Source organism: Cimex lectularius, unplaced genomic scaffold (genome assembly GCF_000648675.2).
Source record: "Cimex lectularius strain Harlan isolate CLEC.00 unplaced genomic scaffold, Clec_2.1 scaffold204, whole genome shotgun sequence".
Lineage (NCBI taxonomy): Eukaryota > Metazoa > Arthropoda > Insecta > Hemiptera > Cimicidae > Cimex > Cimex lectularius.
The window spans coordinates 178,192-196,150 of NW_019392743.1; the positions used below are offsets into that span (position 1 = coordinate 178,192).

At 34.9% G+C, this 17,959-nt stretch overlaps 1 protein-coding gene across 3 annotated transcripts; it reads right to left on the minus strand.

The window, feature by feature from the left end:
- Window positions 1–4,999: 4,999 nt before the first annotated feature.
- LOC106663785 (putative odorant receptor 69a) lies at window positions 5,000–17,936 on the minus strand. 3 transcript variants are annotated; one of them, XM_014388877.1, is made up of 7 exons: window positions 17,807–17,936; window positions 17,663–17,749; window positions 17,122–17,588; window positions 16,967–17,066; window positions 16,810–16,902; window positions 5,764–5,919; window positions 5,000–5,417 (listed from the first exon to the last, which is right to left on the minus strand). In XM_014388877.1, the coding sequence occupies exons 1-7, from the start codon at window positions 17,903–17,905 to the stop codon at window positions 5,361–5,363; spliced, it is 1,059 nt and encodes a 352-aa protein (XP_014244363.1). In that variant the 5' UTR covers window positions 17,906–17,936; the 3' UTR covers window positions 5,000–5,360. The 3 variants fall into 3 exon arrangements, with proteins under 3 accessions (XP_014244363.1, XP_014244362.1, XP_024082901.1); XM_014388876.1 differs by having other exon boundaries at window positions 17,663–17,936; XM_024227133.1 differs by lacking the exon at window positions 5,000–5,417 and adding an exon at window positions 16,588–16,700 and having other exon boundaries at window positions 5,867–5,919; window positions 17,663–17,936.
- Between the last annotated feature and the right edge of the window lie 23 nt (window positions 17,937–17,959).

The following is a 17,959-nucleotide window of genomic DNA, read 5'->3' on the forward strand; positions in this document are numbered from 1 at the left end:
AAGTCGAAGATCGTGGGTTCGAATCCCGCTAGTGCCATTAACTTTTTTTCATCTCAACTAAAATTCTTAATTAATTGTAATTTATCTTGAGAGGTTAAGCTAGCAACATCAAAATTTAATTGCGGCTTGCTGCCTTCTCTACAAAAGTTATTTTCGGAAAGGGGTTGAAATCAAAGATATCAATCGGAGGGAGTGACAAAAAGTTCTTGAGAATTCTTATCTTTGACAGTAACTTCGTCAGTAGGATTATTTTGCAGAGCTACAATTGATCAAGGAGAAACGTGCTGTGTAGTACAAAATACATTTTGCTGGTCAGTCGCAATCTCTTAGTTAAGGCATTTTGAACTAGTGAGGGTGCAATGTTTTTCGGTTATTATCATTTGAAACTTTTGTGAAATTATTTCACGGCCTATTATTATTGGAACGTTCAAAAACTTGTCGGGTCAAGTTAAGGGCAGAACAGAAACAAGTCAGGAAGCCGTGGAGTTTCGTCATCTTGAGACAATATATATATATATATATATATATATATAATCTTCTCACGTCTCGTATTAATTTAGAAGCATTTTCAAGTAAAGTAGTCGGAACTCGAAACCCTAATCTTAGTTAACGCACCCCTGGGGAATATACATCCCTTGCGTTGTATAGTTGTATTTATGGCCACGAAAATCTATTGGTTAAGAATCTGAAGCTCAATAAAGTGTGCTTAATTTCTATGCTGGCATTGCTACGTTACCTATTAAGAGAAATACAATTTAAAGGGAGATTATTTTTGGGGAAAAATATATGTTATCCATGCAGTTTTGGATTGAATTCCTCAAGAAATTTTAGTATTTTGGGTAAAAATGGGATACATCGAATTGGAGTCATTTGCTTACAAGCTATTTCGATCACTTTTCAGATTCCTTTCAGGTTTACTCAGGTGCTGAATCGAGTGTTTGATGTACTCTTAATTAAACGAGGGGTGAATCTACGTCGCGTTCCGCATCCTCAGGTGACTTGGAAAGTGGAACAAAATATAAAGAAGGTGTCTCAGCCGAAAATAAAATAAACTGTTCGAAAAAATAAAAAAAATAAAAACTTGTAGTATTGTAGGACGCATGATATAGTCAATTAAACAATTAGGACAGTCCGACTCATTAACACCCTGTACACATAGCATATTACATCTGCGCATATTAGACCTACAGGTAATATAAAATATAATTCCCTGCCGTTAATTAATCACTCGTGATATCATTTACACAGCAAATAATTTAAAATAAGAGCGATTTTATTTATTTATATAAATTATTTAGATATCATTTTCAAGATCTTTGTTGGGTCGGGTTTCTCTGAGTTCCTAACGAGATGAAGTTGTACGTTACGGTTGCCAAGAAAAAAAGAAAAAAATTGCATGTGAATTATTTGTACTCAGCTAATGCTTTGTTGATGATGGAAGAAAAATTAGAACGTACCACTCCTCACAGTGATTCTTTTAGTCGAAGGCCCTTGAAAAAGCTCTTTTTTAAGTTTTATTTATTCATAAAATGTAAATAAACATTAGATGGGATTATTTGAAAAACCATTGCTTATAAATTATTTAATTTCCAGTAGATTGTTATCAGGTGAAGTAATTCTATTTTACCTAGTGCTGTTCAGTTCATGAATATTATTTATTACCTTCTTAAAGATTCTTTAAATAATGTTAAATTAAGTATTTATTCAGAAATCGTGAGATGCTGTCTGGTGTGATGTTGGTTTCAGAAAAACATTTTCTTCATCGTGCCAACGTTTCGATCTTTATTGAGATCATCTTCAGGGCTCAAAGTGTTTGTCTTCTGTGTAATTGTGCCATTCTTGCGTGTCGTGTCGAGAGTGTCGTCACTTTGAGCCCTGAAGATGATCTCAATAAAGATTGAAACGTTGGCACGATAAAGAAAATGTTTTTCTGAAACCTACTTCACACCAGACCGCATCTCACGATTTCTAAATAAATATCGATTAAAGGTCACTAATCACCACACGTTAAATTAAGTGATATATTTTTATATAGATTTGCAACTGCTCGTTTTCGAACAGATGGATTTTTCCGAGTCCGAATTTCACCAATTCGCTCGCTGCTTTTCCGTTTTCCTTTTAATTTCTCGATAGCGAGGGGATTACAAGTCCTCTAAATAGGATCTCGCCCCTGGAGGATAAAATGGGGGGTGAGGAATGAATTAAAGGACGTTTAACCGCAGAAGTAATTACCTTTAATCTTCCCATTTTGCCTTTCTTCGGTCTTTATCACTTCAATTAACCTTTTCAAGAGTGCACAACGCATGAGAAAATATAGTAGGTGATTGCTATTTGAAATTAGAGGTGTCCGATGGAATATTCCTAATTTCAAACAAATTACATTCCTCTTGTACTATTAGAAAAAAGGTTGGGATAGGCAAATTAAAAATACATCCAATTTTTTAATGAAAAGCTTCAAACTCCAAAATATCAACAATCCATTAATTAAAACATTTGACTTGTTTTAAATTATTGTGAAAGATTCAGTCGAATAAAAAGATCTGTTTTTTGACGAAACAAAATTATTTATGAATTCACCTTTAATCGTCCCGGGATTGCATCATCTCGATACTTAGTTTCATTTTACTTGAAGTCAAAATTGTTCATAATTGTCACGATTTTATAATTATTAATTAAAATTCTGATGAAGGAAATATATTGCGCGAAGGAACAGAATATTTTCTTTTGGGATTCGTGCTTTATTAAACTTTATTGCACTCAGAGCTTCTCTAAGAAGAGAAAGGATAGAAAAACTGCCAAATTGCTTAGGACGGGCACGAGGAACTCGAAAAGGCCTTCCCTACCGAACGTTAAATAAGGAATGTAAAAAGCACTGAGAAAATCAAAGCACGAATTCTAAATAAAAGAAAGCATACAGTCAAAAAAGAAGAAAACCACCTTTGCAAAAACACGAAAGTACTTAATCTGCAGGCGAGCAAATTGGAGCTACCTCTTGAAATTCAATGAATAATTATTTTTGATCGAGCAATGTAGTAAAGGAGGTTAAAATATTTTTATTAATCGAAGAAAAAAACCTCCAGGTACAAATTATTGGAGGGTAAAATTGGAATGTTTCCTCCTTTACCATTAATTTTTCAAAAATGATAATTGATGATAATGATAAATTTTTCAATTAATTAATCTTTATGTAAGGTATTGGTTGAGATAAAAAAGTTAGTGTAACGAGAGAGATTCGAACCCTCGATCTTCGGCTAAATTCGCCACTGCTCTACCACTTGAGCTATCGTGACTTCGATCCAATCGGACACTAACTTCCCATCTCAATCCACCTTTCGCATTTTCAAAAGTCAACGACTACGCCCACGCCGTCAGGTTCCTCGAGGCTCTCAAGTTCAAAACCGTCGCCAGACCTGACATCTACTCTTACCTTCTCCAGGAGTTGAAGCCCACACTCGACGAACTAGGCGTCGACACTCCCGAGGCACTTGGATACGACAAACCCGAGCTCGCCGTCTCCAGTGTCTACGAGATACATTGACACCCTTATTCTTCTTTCCTTTAAATATTAAAAGAATTTCTCTTGAGTATATACCTCTTAAAGGAGATACTTTAGTCTGTACATCAATTAATTAATTAATAAAATGGCATAAAACAGTACATACTGTTTATTTATTTTTGTACATTCTAGACACCCTCGTTTCACTTATGAATCAACCCGGTCATCATTCATCTAAGTATCTGTGTTAAACACATTTGCTGATGTAGTATCTCCTAAAGGCATGTTACTCTGTAGATTAATGTCACTCTGAAGCCTGTAGAATCAAGTGTACTTACGCCTTTTGCAGGATCTACCATAATGATTACACTACTAGTCGCGATTAGCGAAATGTGATGAGACTAGTGTTGTTTCATTTGGATGAAATTTCAGTTAAATAAATAAAGAATTTCTGACACAAAAAGTTATGGTTATTTAATAGTCATACCTACTCAAACCAATTTGGATGTATGGGTGCCAAGTATATGGATCGGCCAAGTATTCCAATATTCAAAGATTACAAAGTTTTCAATCCAAAATTTTAAGACTAATTGTTTCTGCCCCATTTTATGTAAACAATAATACACTTCACAGAGATCTTCAAATCCCAACAGTTTTTTCATCCATCAAAACATATTACAGACGTTTTCATAGTAAATTACAAAATCACACCAACACACAAATACAATTACTCCATTCCCCACAATTACCACGTAAACGTCTGAAAAGAATATGGATAAGAGACCTCTTAAATGATTAATATAATTTCATTAATCCAGAGCGGCTGCCAATGGGTAGCTTTCTCTATAACGCCCATAATGCCAAACACACAGTCTGAAATCCAATCTGCTGGTTGTATATCATGCATGTACAGTTGTAGATATAAATAAAAGTCAAAAAAAAAAAAAAAAAAAAAAAAAATTAAGAGTAAATCGAACGATAGTGAATCCAGCTGGGAAACGTGGACCATTATGCGACAAAGATTTTTTGAGATATTTGGAAAGAAAAGTGCTCCGTTAGATCTATGGCACAATTTACATGGATGGCCACCAGCGAACTCAAACAAACGAGAAGTTGAAAGTTTTGTACTAAAAACCAAATATTATGGCTGAAACAAAAGCAAGCTGCCTCGCATGGATTAGCCATGTGGAAAGAAAGCCAGAGGACAGGACTGTAAAAAAATTCACTAATTTCGTGGTCCGATTTGCATACTAAATGCCTAGCTATATTTTTTAAAAAATTTTTTGTTAAAAGGGGTGAAAAAGAAAATCTACCTAAAAGATAATTTCGAAATTCCTCAAAAAAAAAAAAAAAATAGTGGGCATATACGGCATATTTATTACACCCCGACTAATACATCTACATCTTCTTTTGTACTACGTGTGATTATTAGTTTTTTCAATATACTATTGTTATTATCATTTAAAACAACGGAATATTTTGTAATATCATTTAAAATACGAAATAAAACCTATAGGAGGAGATTAAATTTAGTCTGCCGTTCTTAAAAGCCTCTTGGATTTATTACATTTTGTTTATTTATGTCTATAACTTTAAGGGATGTGTACATATGCAAAAAGATAATGACTATAAACTAATAAACAAGCCAATTGTTTAGTCCACAACCATTGATATAACACGCCAAGAAAATGTTAGCATATACCTACAGGAAAAATTTCAAGCACTGCATACGAATGCAGTTAAAACTATATCCAAATGCATAAAATATTACTAATCTAGGCAGAACAAGTTATTAAAAATTTAATGCAAAGTCTTAACTAAGTCTAACAACAAGAAAGAAATATTTTCGAAAATTTTCATATATTTAAGACCTCTCCATTGTCCTCAGTACTGCCATGTAAGAATAGGAAGTTTGTAAAATCTGAAAAAAAACATTCAGTCGCCATTAATAAAATATATATATATATATATATATATATATATATATATACAGGGTGAATTGCTACTCGTGCTACAAACTTCTCCAGTAGATTCTTCACCCTAAAATGAACAAAAAAGTTCATATTGTCCATGGTCCGATTCTCAACCATTTCAGAGTAATTTCGCTTTTTATCGATTTTGAAAGATATCACGTCCTGGCGTCGGAAAATCGTGATATCTTTTAATCTAAACATTTCTCTGAAAATCTANTGTAGCACGAGTAGCAATTCACCCTGTATATATATATATATATTTCATGATAGTAAGCGATAAAAAATTTAACTTACACTAAGATACGTTTCGTAAGTGAACCTTACGACATGCCTGAAGTGTAAATGTAAAGGTCTTCTCGCGACCAACATCATGATAGAAAGCTCTTTTCTGCTCTTTGGGCTTTCGTTGTACCAGTAATTGTCATAAGTGGCCAGAAATACGTTGTTTGACTGTAATAATTACATTTATTAAACATTATTAACTCAATGGGACTAAACATCTTAACAATTACTTTTACGTGAATTTTACTCCTCAGTATATTATACATACATTTTGTTTTTTCACAAATTAACCCATGATTTCAGCAAATATTTTTGTTTTTTGATGGTACGTTTTATTCTTCAATTCTTGACGGAAACAAAACAACTTTTAAGCTGCAAAAACATAATATTCCAAATTGTCGTGAATTTGTATTTATTTTTAGCTTGTATATTTGCACCCTGAGGACATATGTTAACTCAGTATGACGGATTAGGTTTCGAAGAGAATCGAGGTCATCGTCGTATAAGAGGACATGGCGAGTTCTCAGGATGGGAATTTATATATAAGGCATGGATATATCGAGTGCTTAGAGTGGAATCGGGATCAAATCAGTTCGTAGACAAAAGAAATGTTTAAGCCATGTAGAATGTGAGGTTGGTGATGTTGTAGCGAGCTTTGACAATTTAGCTGAAAACTGATTGAAAAGATTTGAAGTGCTTCATACGGATGGCTTGGCGTCTCTCAGTTCCACTTGGTGTCGTAAGTGGTCGCAGTTTTTAGGATTTCGATCCTAAAAGTCTTCTGTTAAGTTGTCTCTTAAGTTTATTCCACGACAGCTGGCTAGGTATAGTACTAAGTATCTGACTTGGGTGGAAGTCGGAAGCTCTTTGTTATTTGATGAAAGGCAATAGGCTGTCTTCTCAATGTAAATGTACACCGCATTTTTCTTCATTCAGATTTGTTTTAAACTTTTTGCTTTTTAATAAGTTCAAGGTTCTACTCTGGAAGAAGATGGCGTAATTACGGTGTCATCCCGATACGGAGTAATGATGTTAGCAGTATAAATAGTAAACAAGATGGGGCTAAGAATGTTCCCTTGTGGGACACCGGCTCGAGTGTTCGTTGCTGTGCCACTTCTGAAACAGCGGTCAGTTAATTAGGATTTCAGTGTAAGGTGGTAAGGAATCGTTTTAATTTACACAGAATGCCTGGGTGCCGGACCCCATCGAAAGCCTGGGCCATATCCAACACTAAAACGCCGTGAAAATATCGAAAATAGATTATAAATGAAAAGTTCGTGACACTGACTTTTTTATCTCAATTAAAAAACCGTAATTAATTGGTCAAGCGGACCACGAAAACTAGTAAATTTAATAAATGAAAAGGTAGCATGTGTTGTAGCAATATTTATATTTATTTACTTTTCATTATTTTTCCATTGTAAGTCAAATTAAAACCAAATAAAAAGTCTTCCTTTTTTGAACTTAAATTCGCGATAAGTCTCAAAACCACCCGACAGAATTCTCCTAGTAATAAATGTTTATCTGTCTAAATTCCATTGGCACATTGGTCAGATATGCAGTTAGGGACTTTCAATTACGACCAAAATTTAATTAAACAGCCGGCCTCGTATTTGAGGCTATCTGCATAAATCCTATTTTATGTTGGTTCGAGATAAAATTTTCTGCCTTATAGTCGTAAATTTAGTTCTTTTCCTACCTAACGTACGACTGTCCAAAAAACTGTTATTTAAATCCATTAATTTGTCATTAATTCTTGATGTTCTATACATAAAATTGTAACTCCTAAAAGCGGTTATGAATTACTTTTACAATATTTCATTTACAGAAGAAAGAAAGACAAAAGAACTATAAGTCTTTTCTTTTATTTGTTATTTACAACTGCAATGATTACCTTAATAAATATTTTCTTATGTTGATGGGGTTGTTGAGTCGTTTGTCCTGAAAATTCAAAATAACGCACAAGGTTTGCAAAAGGTTACCTTTTAGCAGTATATGCATACCCACTGAGGAATGGTATGGCGAGACTGTTGTCAGCCTCTGAAGTCTAACTTTGGTTGCGGGATGGTAAACTTGACTGTTCCTTTGGCCTTGCCGTCATAAGAAACTACAGGTTAAACTTTGTACACGTGTGTAAGCACGTGCGTACGCAGAGTTGAGCTTATATAAATCAGTAATCAGTTTCGGTATTTATTTAGAATAATACATTGTAAAAAATAGAACATAGTATTAATTTTGTTTCAAAATGATAGCTCAGTTTAAAAAAAAAAACTTTTTTTAACGAACAGTGAAAACAGTGGTAATTTAAGCCTCACTGAGTTAATAATGAACGATGGGGTACTTGGGCTACTTGATATTCCGTCATCGGCCCTCTCATTAATCCCACATGCACAATAATGTAATTATTTACAAATTACATATTATATAAATAATATATGCATATATAAGTAAACATGCACACTATATGTTGTCACCCTCACTTTTTGAGGATGTCACTGTTTGTGTAATGGGGCGCATTGGAATGCTGGGTGGGGGATGGTCGAAGGAGGGGAGATGTTGGACTGGAGCTGGAGAAGAGAGGTCAGGTGTGTTCCAGACTCGTCAACGTTTGCTTAAGCGTAAAATACCTTAATTGAGTTACCACAGGGTGAGTTGGGCGATTACACTGTAACGTGGTTGTAGACTGGAATTAGGGAACGTCTTGGTTTCGTTTGTAGTAACTTTGGTTTATATTGTATATATATATTTATGTCTTGTAATACATTATGTTTTAGTTGGTTTATTTTAGCGAGTGTGTTTTATTTGTTTCATTTTAATTTCCCAGTACCCATCATTATCCCCGGTTAAGAAGTGTTGGATGTTTGTTTGTCGTGCCGTCGAAGGACCGACGTCACAATGTGAGGAAGCACCCCAGTTCTTTTTAACAAACGGAACAGTCACCAACATATGACACGTTCACCCGAGTATCATGGTTGTGTGAGGGCTTACGCCTACTCGCTCCCTGTAAGGGGTCAAGACTCTTCGATCAGCTGTGACACAGTAAGCAACCTTTCTCAAAAATCGGGACGAATGCGAGGGTTTTGACCCAAAAGCATGTGTTAGGCGGGATGGCCGATCCTCAGTTAACACGGTCCTTTCCTTTCATTTAGAAGCCTGGTTTTGTGGCCGAAGAAATGTAGAATTCTTTCACTGACGTTGAAGCTAAGTTGTTCACTGGGCTTTTATGAATAGACTCGTAAACTGGCTTGATACTTTTAATGTTATTTCTGGGTTCCAAAGGGTTTCAAAAGCAACTATTCAACAGTATATAACATTTTCATGCTTGTCAATCTAATTAATTTAAAATTAGGGGTGAATCCAGTCTTTTCAATCTAACGTTAACCGCCGTATCCTCAATGCTCCATTCTACGACACCAATCAAACGATCCATAAATATTTTAAAATCCCTGTCGTGACTTTCGAACACGCTTCCTCAATTTCAACTCTAAACTATCCCTCCATCCTAACCCACTACCCTAACTCTTTCCTCGACGTTTCATTCTTACAATCCACCACGCCGTTTAAGGCGACGATGGCCTCGTGTCCTTCTATCTTAACCCACCCAATTAAATAAAAGTGAGTTCCATCACCGGTTGGTTTCTCTACCCATGGACTGACAGGTCTGTCAGTGTTTTATATAATAATATTATTTGCTCAATGTATATTTTTTACAGAAAGCAATAAAGAAATTAAGCAAAAATTAGAGGAGAAGAAACAAAATATCGTAGATTTTAAGTCAGCCTACGACTTCTTGCCAAGAAATTTATTGTTCTATAAATTATCAATCATAGGGTTATCTACGAATTTTATAGATATTTTAAGAAATTTATATGATGGGACGTCCAGCTGAGTGGGGGGGAAGGAGGCACTTCCGAATTTTTTGATACTCAGCCTGGGGTCAAACAAGGCTGTTTGTTGTCTCCTACCCGTTTTTCAATATATTTAAATGATATGCGACTGCTTTTGTACGCTGATGACGTTGTGCTACTTTCAGACGAAATGAAATTGTGCAAGAAATGATTAATTCTTTAAATAATTATTGAAAAGCTTGGGGTTTAGTGGTGAAGTACTGATATGCAGGAAGAAGGGGGAGAAATACTAAAAATGAGTGTTGGAATTTAGATGCTAATTATGTAAAAACCTATAAATAATTAGGAGTTCTTATTGCATTATTACGTTCATTTGACGCGCATTTAAAAGAAAGTTAAATATTCCCAAACTTTGGTCTAAGCTGAACATGAGCCACAGATTAATAAAAAATTCATAATATTCCTATACACATTCCTGTACATCATTTGTTATGGCACCCAGAGATGGGGTTAAAAAAAGTCATGATTATGTGGAAAGACTCCTTAGATTTTTCTTTAAACAATTATTTCAACGGTCTATGAAGACAACAAATTATAAAATATGTATACAATTAGGAATCCCCAGTATGGATGTGTATACATTTAAATGACATATTAAATACACATTAATGTTATTAAGACTATCAGACTGTAAATTGCCCAAAATTATTGATTTGAATTTATTTCGTAATTTGAAAATTGAAATTATTCCGAAAAATAATCTGTTGTTTGAACACGGGAAAATCTTATGTAGAAGGTACGACACACACTTAGGATATTTCAATGATAATTAGGTAGAAGCTTGGAAATCCAATTTAGAAAAGTTAATTATTAAGTTAGAAATAGATGAAACAAGAAATGCAGAATTAAAAGCCAGACAAGGGCGGTATAATAAAATTTATCCAAAATTGAATTACAATTAAACTATATCAAAGATAGATCTTTTGATGATGTTAAGTTGATTTTAAAAGCCAGAAGGGAAAGTTTACCTTTAAATTATAAACCTTTTCATCGAATCACTGTTAACTATGTCCCTTATGTAAATTAAGAGAAGTCGAGGACATAGTTTATTCCTATTTTGTCTCCGTACCGTTTAAAATTTCTCAAGCAAACTACTCTCTCTGAAAATGAACTATGTGCATACTTAACAACTGGGGGTAGTGTTTTTACAAAGCTCTTTATTTTGTTTTTTACTTCAAGAGTTCAATTATTTAAAAAAAAATTTCATTTATTTTTGTTTTTAATTTCTTTATTCTAATTTTTTGGCTGTTAGTAATTCGTAAGTATACTTTAACCAATCATTTATAAGTCTATGTGATCAATTTTAAAGTTTGGTTTAGCTTTTACTATACATATATCTTCCCCGATAAATGCAAATTTTCTCACATGGTACCTACTTATAAGAAAGGTAATTCCCACTTAATTGATAATTACAGACCTGTTTCCAAATCTTCGGTTTTCGCGAAAATGTTAATTCCCTTGATAATGTAAATAATGTTCACGCTGTATATACAGATTTGTCTAAAGCCTTCGATAGATCCATTACATTTTGTGGTCCGATTGACTAAATAACTTCCTTCAATTAATTAATCTTTATGTAAGGTATTGGTTTAAATAAAAAAGCCAGTGTCACTAGCGGGATTCGAACCCATGACCTTCGGCTAGATACGCTGCTGCTCTACCACTCGAGCTATCGTGACTTCGATCCACTCAGACACCAACTTCCCATCTCAACCTACATTGGTGGGTTCGAGTCCCGCACGTGACCCTGGCTCTTTTATTTCAACCAATGCCTTCGGTAGAGTTGACAATGATATTCTTCTCTTTAAGTTGAAAATCCTTGGAGTAGGTGATCTTTTGTTATCCTTCATCAATCATTTCTAACCGGTCGTTCTTTTTCTGTTTTTTTCTCTCATTTCTCATTAATAACTCAGTATCGGATAAAAATTCAACATTTTCTGGTGAACCTCAGGTTTCTCACTCTTGGCCCATATTATTCTTGTTTATTTCAATGATGTCTAGAATTCACTAGTTTCGTGGTCCACTTGACCAATTAATATCTTTCAATTAATTAAGGTTTTTAGTTGAGATAAAAAGTCAGTGCCACGAACGGGATTCGAACCCACGATCTTCGGCTAGATACGCTGCTGCTCGATCACTTGAGCTATCGTGACCTCGATCCACTCGGACACTAATTTCCCATCTCAACCCCACCTTTTGAATTTTCCCTCCGAAGATCGTGGGTTCGAATCCCGCTCGTGACACTGACTTTTTTATCTTAACTAAAAACCTAATTAACTGAAAGTTGTCTAGAATATTCAAGGATTGTAAGTTTTCTTTAGTGGCGGATGATTTGAAAATTTTTAACTCTGTCTTTAGCTCACGATTGTATTAGTTTACAGAGGGAACTGGACTGGTTCATTAATTGGTGTGAGCAGAATCGTCTTCCTTTGAATAGTAACAAATGCAAGGTAATTAAATTTACTAATAATATCTTACCTCGTGACTTTGATTGTTTTAATGACTTTGTTTGTTGGGCAGAGATTGGATGAAGTTGACACTATATCCGACCTTGGTGTCGTTTACGATATTTCAGAAACCATATCAAACAAATTCGAGGTAAGGCTCTACGCAATCTTGGTTTTATACCAGTTTTTCTGGAGATTTTAAAAGTAGTTTGGCAGTTAAAATAATAAACAATCCCTCGTAGCCGTTTGGCATATGCAAGTGTCGTGCGGTCCCCTTTCCATTTCGGTGAGATTAGCGGCTTAGAAAAAGTAAAAAAGAAAGCAACCAGGATAGCCTTCAGAACTGGACTTGCGGATCTGAATTACATGAATGAATTGGCTTGCTCTAGAGTCACTTAGCTCCCGTGTTTCTGCTGATCTCATTCGGGGTTGGAATTTGTGGAATGGGGCCCTTGATATCCAAAAGTTATGTTTATCACTATGCCTCAGCGACCACTAAGGAACCATAAATTGTTCTTTGTTTCAAATTGCAGAACAGAATATGCACTAAACTCCCCTCTTCCGATTCTAATGAGATTGCTGAACCATTATTTCAATGACATAGATGTATTTCACGATTCCTTGCATTCAGTTAAAGTCAAATTAAAACGTATACATGCCGAGAATCCCTGAACCATGTGTTTTTGTTATTATCGTTTAGTTACTCAATTGTTTTCTTTTTGTCGTTATGTTCTTTTTTTGGACTACTCCTCTTGTATATCCACTCTGTTGGAGTAGACAAATAAGTATATGTAATAAAATGATAGCAACTCTGCTGACGGGCAACTCTCCGTGGAATGTTTTTTATTTTTTATTTATTTAGAAATATATGTTTTCTTTGTAAAACTTTGCTAATAAAACACATGTATTATTACACTGAGAGAAAAAAGTGGATATTATTAATATGTTAAATTACCTCTTAGACAATCCACCATTACAATTTATTATTGTATAGTAATATTTGATCCGTTTTAAAAGACTGGAAGTAAATAAAATACAGATAATATCTCCCACAAGTGTTTAAAATTAGATTTTGAAAATAGATTTTTCGATAGTTTCGATCTCTTTTTTGTTGTTTTTTCCTGTAAAGGTTCTTTCTAGCAACGTTCCTGCAGTTTGATTTTTTTAAGTTGTACCATTTTTAAATTTTAAAATTGACTGAGTGATAGGTTTAAGTGATACAGAATCAAAGCATTATTGGAAGATGTAAGAAGTCAAGTGTATGTGACCAGGGTGTTCCTAGAACAATTGTCCGAAGGGTCTTCCATCTCTACCAAGATACTAGAGGTTACTCAAGAAGGTATGAATCAGGTCTACGTCGTATCACATCTCAGAGAAATAATCTTTTTGTTTCGAATGTGCTCTGTAATCGACTACAGCAGTTGAGATCGAACAACGACTTCAAAAAGTTAGAAATTTTAATGTCAGCTTACGCGTTAGGCGAAGACTTTCAGAAGGGATTACTTCGAAAAGGTTTGCCGCTGGTTCAAAACTTATGACATGGCCAGAATGTTTCGCAAGAAATCACATAAATTCACAAAAATTAGATCCGACTAAAACCTCGTTTTCATATGTGTCAATGGTTTGTTTGAGGTCTTTTGACGGCCGAGGGAGGGTTTGAAGAAGAACAGGAGAGTGATATATCCCCGCAACATTTTTCACTCCGGAGTAGCTATGGAGGTGGTCCTGTTATGGTTTGGGCAGACATTTCTATGAAGGTCGCACAAACTTGATCTTCATCGAGAGTTCCCTAACAACTGAGCGAAACTCTGTAAATGTGTTATCAGAAGAAGTTGTTCCTTATTTACTAATTAGCGACGGGGGCTCGACACAGCTAGGATCCTTGGTGACTTTGAACGGGCTTCTTTATGTTTGGAGTAGCCAGCATGTAGTCCTGACTTAACCCCTATTGACGAGTTGTCAAAGAGGGGAGAATGTCGCCCAATGATGTCAGAGAATTTGCAGGAATTAAGAATGTCGCTGTTGGAGGAGTATGAAAATATTCCAAAGTGGTACATTCAAAACCTCATAAAATCAATGCCATGTCTTAAGCCATGAAAGAAGAAGAAATATTCCTTCCGCATTGAACTTATTTCTGTTTCCATAGCAACATTTCTGGTAAAACTGTTTTATTCAGCCTAAATTTTTATTTAATTTTTTTAATTTAGCGATATCTTATATTTTTCTATAAAAATATTCAGTAAACAACAACTACTGCAACTATTTATTAAAAAAACGAAGGTAGTCATTTGTTGGCCTCTCAGTGGATTATCATTATTATTATTATTAATAACTTATGCGATTTATAATAATTAGCGGGATTTGCGCTTGTGGGTGGTAGACGGTAGATAGTTTAAATATGTTGCAACAGAGCCCATACACGTTTTGACCTGGGGGCTGATTGCTTACAAAAGATGCGAACACCATTTTCCAAGATAGACCAGATCCTAACTTTTCAAAAATTTCTAACAAATTTTTAGATTAGAAATTTTTACGAAGTTGGATGTGTACCATTTTTTTACAAGCAGTACACTTTTAAAGCACTGCGTTTCGTTAGATCTTTGATATCTTACAAACTTTGGATAATTTTTAGAAAATCTTACGTCGAACAAGATGGCTTTTTTAAATGTTTTCCTATCTTCAGTCATTCATCAGAAAATTCAAAAATTCTGTAACATGTTATTATTTGCCCTTTTAACGAAAATTTTAAATTGAATTATTTTTTAGAAATTGTTAAATTTTTATAAGCTTTCAATTGGTCACCTTCCATTTTGCCCGATTTTTCAAGCGATTTCAAACGATCACTCCCTCTCTCTCCCTATTTACAAGAATGCACAAAATTTTGAACCGCCTTGTTTTCGCAAATTTTAGGCTCTTTTATTCCGAGAACGTTTTCAAAAAAGTGAACATGGAAGCGACAATTCTCACCTTTTACTTACTTTGACCTTTTGGGATTCGAAAAGCTTTTGCTGTCGATACCTTAACATAAGCTTACGTCATCAAGGAAATTCAACTTTTCCTTCCCATTTCACAGGTGTAGAAGCAGTTAAGTTAAGCATAAAATAACTTATTGAAACAATAAAAGAGTAAAATCGGGTGTGAGAGATTGGTCGGTTTTTTCTATGTCCACGTATAAACCACGCTTTTTTCCCAAAAATCGCAATAACTAGAAAACGGTTGAAAAATCGGGCCATGTGGAAGTTGACCAATTGTATTATTTAGTTTAAAAATTATTAAACGAAGTCGAAGGTCGATCTTCTGATAAGCGGACACCTCACTGGAATGGACCAAGAAGCTTCCAACTCCGCCTAAGACTACTTAGCCAAACTAAGTAAGGTTAAGGAAAAAAAACGAAAGCAATCCTTGCAAAATAAATGACTTCATAAACTTTTCAAGGTCATCACAACAACTACTACTATAAAAGTCTCGTTTTTGTTGTAGAAAAGGCAAACAGTTCTGCTTACAAATAGTGGCGAACGAATTTTCTTGCTGTAAGGCTGCAACTTCATTGTCCAAGTTCAACTGGTTCAAAGCCGCAAGGTGTACCCGAAATATTACTGTTCGCAAGTGACACGTAAAGCCATCTGTCATTCGTGGACTCCTGAGGTGTTTTTCTATTCTATGTTTTTCTGTTGTACGCGAAAAGAGACTTTTTCATTTAAATAATCAAAGAACGTAGTGACCTGTTGTCCGTGTCCGTTTATTAGTGCGCCCAGTTATTAGAAGTACTTTATTTTATTAAAGTCAATGGAATAATGCCGGGGAAAATGAAATTTTCCGGCAATGAGGGGTGTCCGGTTATTAGATGTGTTGGTATGGGGACCTCCGACCGTAGTCTTCCACAAGTACGTTCTACACATATTCTGAATATTACCAATTTTCAACATTGCAAACAAATTTTCATCCAATTCATGGCATTCAATTATCTGGGGTCTTTTAAAAGTCCTTTGTTAAAAGTTACAATATTTCTGAAAAAAACGGGTCACAAAAACAATTTAAATGACCATTTATTGATATTTTATATTCGTAAGTCAAAATTTTGCAGTTTAGAGGGTAGACTGTGTGACTTTCCAAACATTTAGAACGCCCATTCTTGCGTCCTAAAAGTAATTATATATGCCTATGTACGTAAAATGTGCTAAGTCACTCTATTCCTCCGGTTTACAATTTATTATTTTTGGGACGGATAAATTTTGTTCAATGAAAATTATTTACTAGTGTAAATGTTTGGGCTAGATACATATTTTTGGCGTTAACATTTTTGTGTCATCGATATCCCACTATTGAGAGTTGGCAAGGGTTGGCTTAGGTTAGATTAGAGTTAGGGACGAGTTATGATTAAATTACCTAGGGTTAGGGCCGAGTTAGGTTAGATTTTATGGTCACTGGGAATGTATGAATATAGGTAATGTATTTGTGAATGACGGCTTGTGACGGCTTACATTTAAAAACTGCACGTGTAGGGGCTGAAATGACGAGCTGTTTTCAGCCACTGGAGAGTAACTTTGGCGGTGGAACAATTACATCCGAAGTTCAACCCCAGACCTTTTTTAACCTAAATTTAGCATATTAGCATTACCAAATGTATTGTAACAAATCTTCATCTTTGTACCTTTAAACACTCTTTTATTCAAATTTTGTATTATATTCAAAAACAGAGATACCTCAGTAAAAACGGCGTTTCCAGTCTCGCATATCGCAACAGGAAAAACATTTGTAGTGCAAAACAAGACGAAGTCCTGTGCTCTTACATTTGCCTGGGGATTTTATTTTAAAAAATAATTGTTTACCTCTTTCATTTAAATATTTAATAAGGCTTACCCTTGCCAGTGGGTAGGTAGTAAGACAACACTGAATAGAGCAAAATGCTGTCAGAATTGCCAGCGGGAATCCGTATATTTTGTTAAACCGAGCCGTGAGACTAAAACAGAGATTACAGCGGTTAACTTACTGTATAATTAAACTGACTCACATACTTAATAATTTGTGAATGTAATTTGTAAGAAAACAAATGAAAATCTCTGTTATCCGTTGTTGATCTAGCCTGAAGTTCTTTCTTCAGAACTTCCATCCCTCCGGCGATAGACGTCCCGATGATACAAATGAAAGACATGTGTATGGACATGATGAGAGTTCCGAAGAACATGGTGAAAACTTGGAACACCATTGCTAAGGCTTTAAGGTCTTTCGGTACGAACAGTGTGCCGATCGAGTAAGGCGATTTGTAGACATTAAAAATTAACAGGTGTAAAATGCTCATGAGACAATTGCAGCAAGTATAAACTATATATGTCGAAATGAAGAAATAGGCTTGGCGTTTTCCTCTATTCGACCATTTGTTTAAGATAGAAGCATTATTTTCATTCTCGTAGAGAATATTGTAGAGATTTTCGATATCTTCGATCAGAATTTTCACGGCTTTGCTTTTCAAGATCAAAATGGCCTGCGAAAAACGAGCGAAAATTAAAAAAACAGCTCCACTGAGTAGCTTTAATCGTATATTTATTATAACATTACCTGATTGGAAACTATATGGATACTTGCTGTAATATAAAGCAAAGTTTCGAGTTTGTCAATTATTGGGATAGGCACTTCTATCATAAACTGAAACGATGACATTAACAGAAACGAACCACAGCAAAAGCACAATAACGTCCAAACCCTGTCTATCCATTTCGAATGACCGTCCGTCAATGGTAGAACTCCTATCCCTGTCAAAAGATTCTTGAGGAGCAAAATCGAACTTTTCTCTTTTCCCATATTGCGAGTCAAATGAGACAACGCCTCTGCCCGTTCGTATCGACTTCATTCAAA

Bases quoted from the DNA above. Each gene is read 5' to 3' on its own strand.
- LOC106663785 (XM_014388876.1), bottom strand. From the start codon at position 17,905: ATGGGAAAAGAGAAAAGTTCGATTTTGCTCCTCAAGAATCTTTTGACA. The intron at 17,067-17,121 runs GTATGTGAGTCA...TCTCTGTTTTAG, and splicing joins TTACATTCACAAATTATTAA to TCTCACGGCTCGGTTTAACA. The intron at 5,920-16,809 runs GTATCTCTGTTT...TAATTATTACAG, and splicing joins GAAACGCCGTTTTTACTGAG to TCAAACAACGTATTTCTGGC.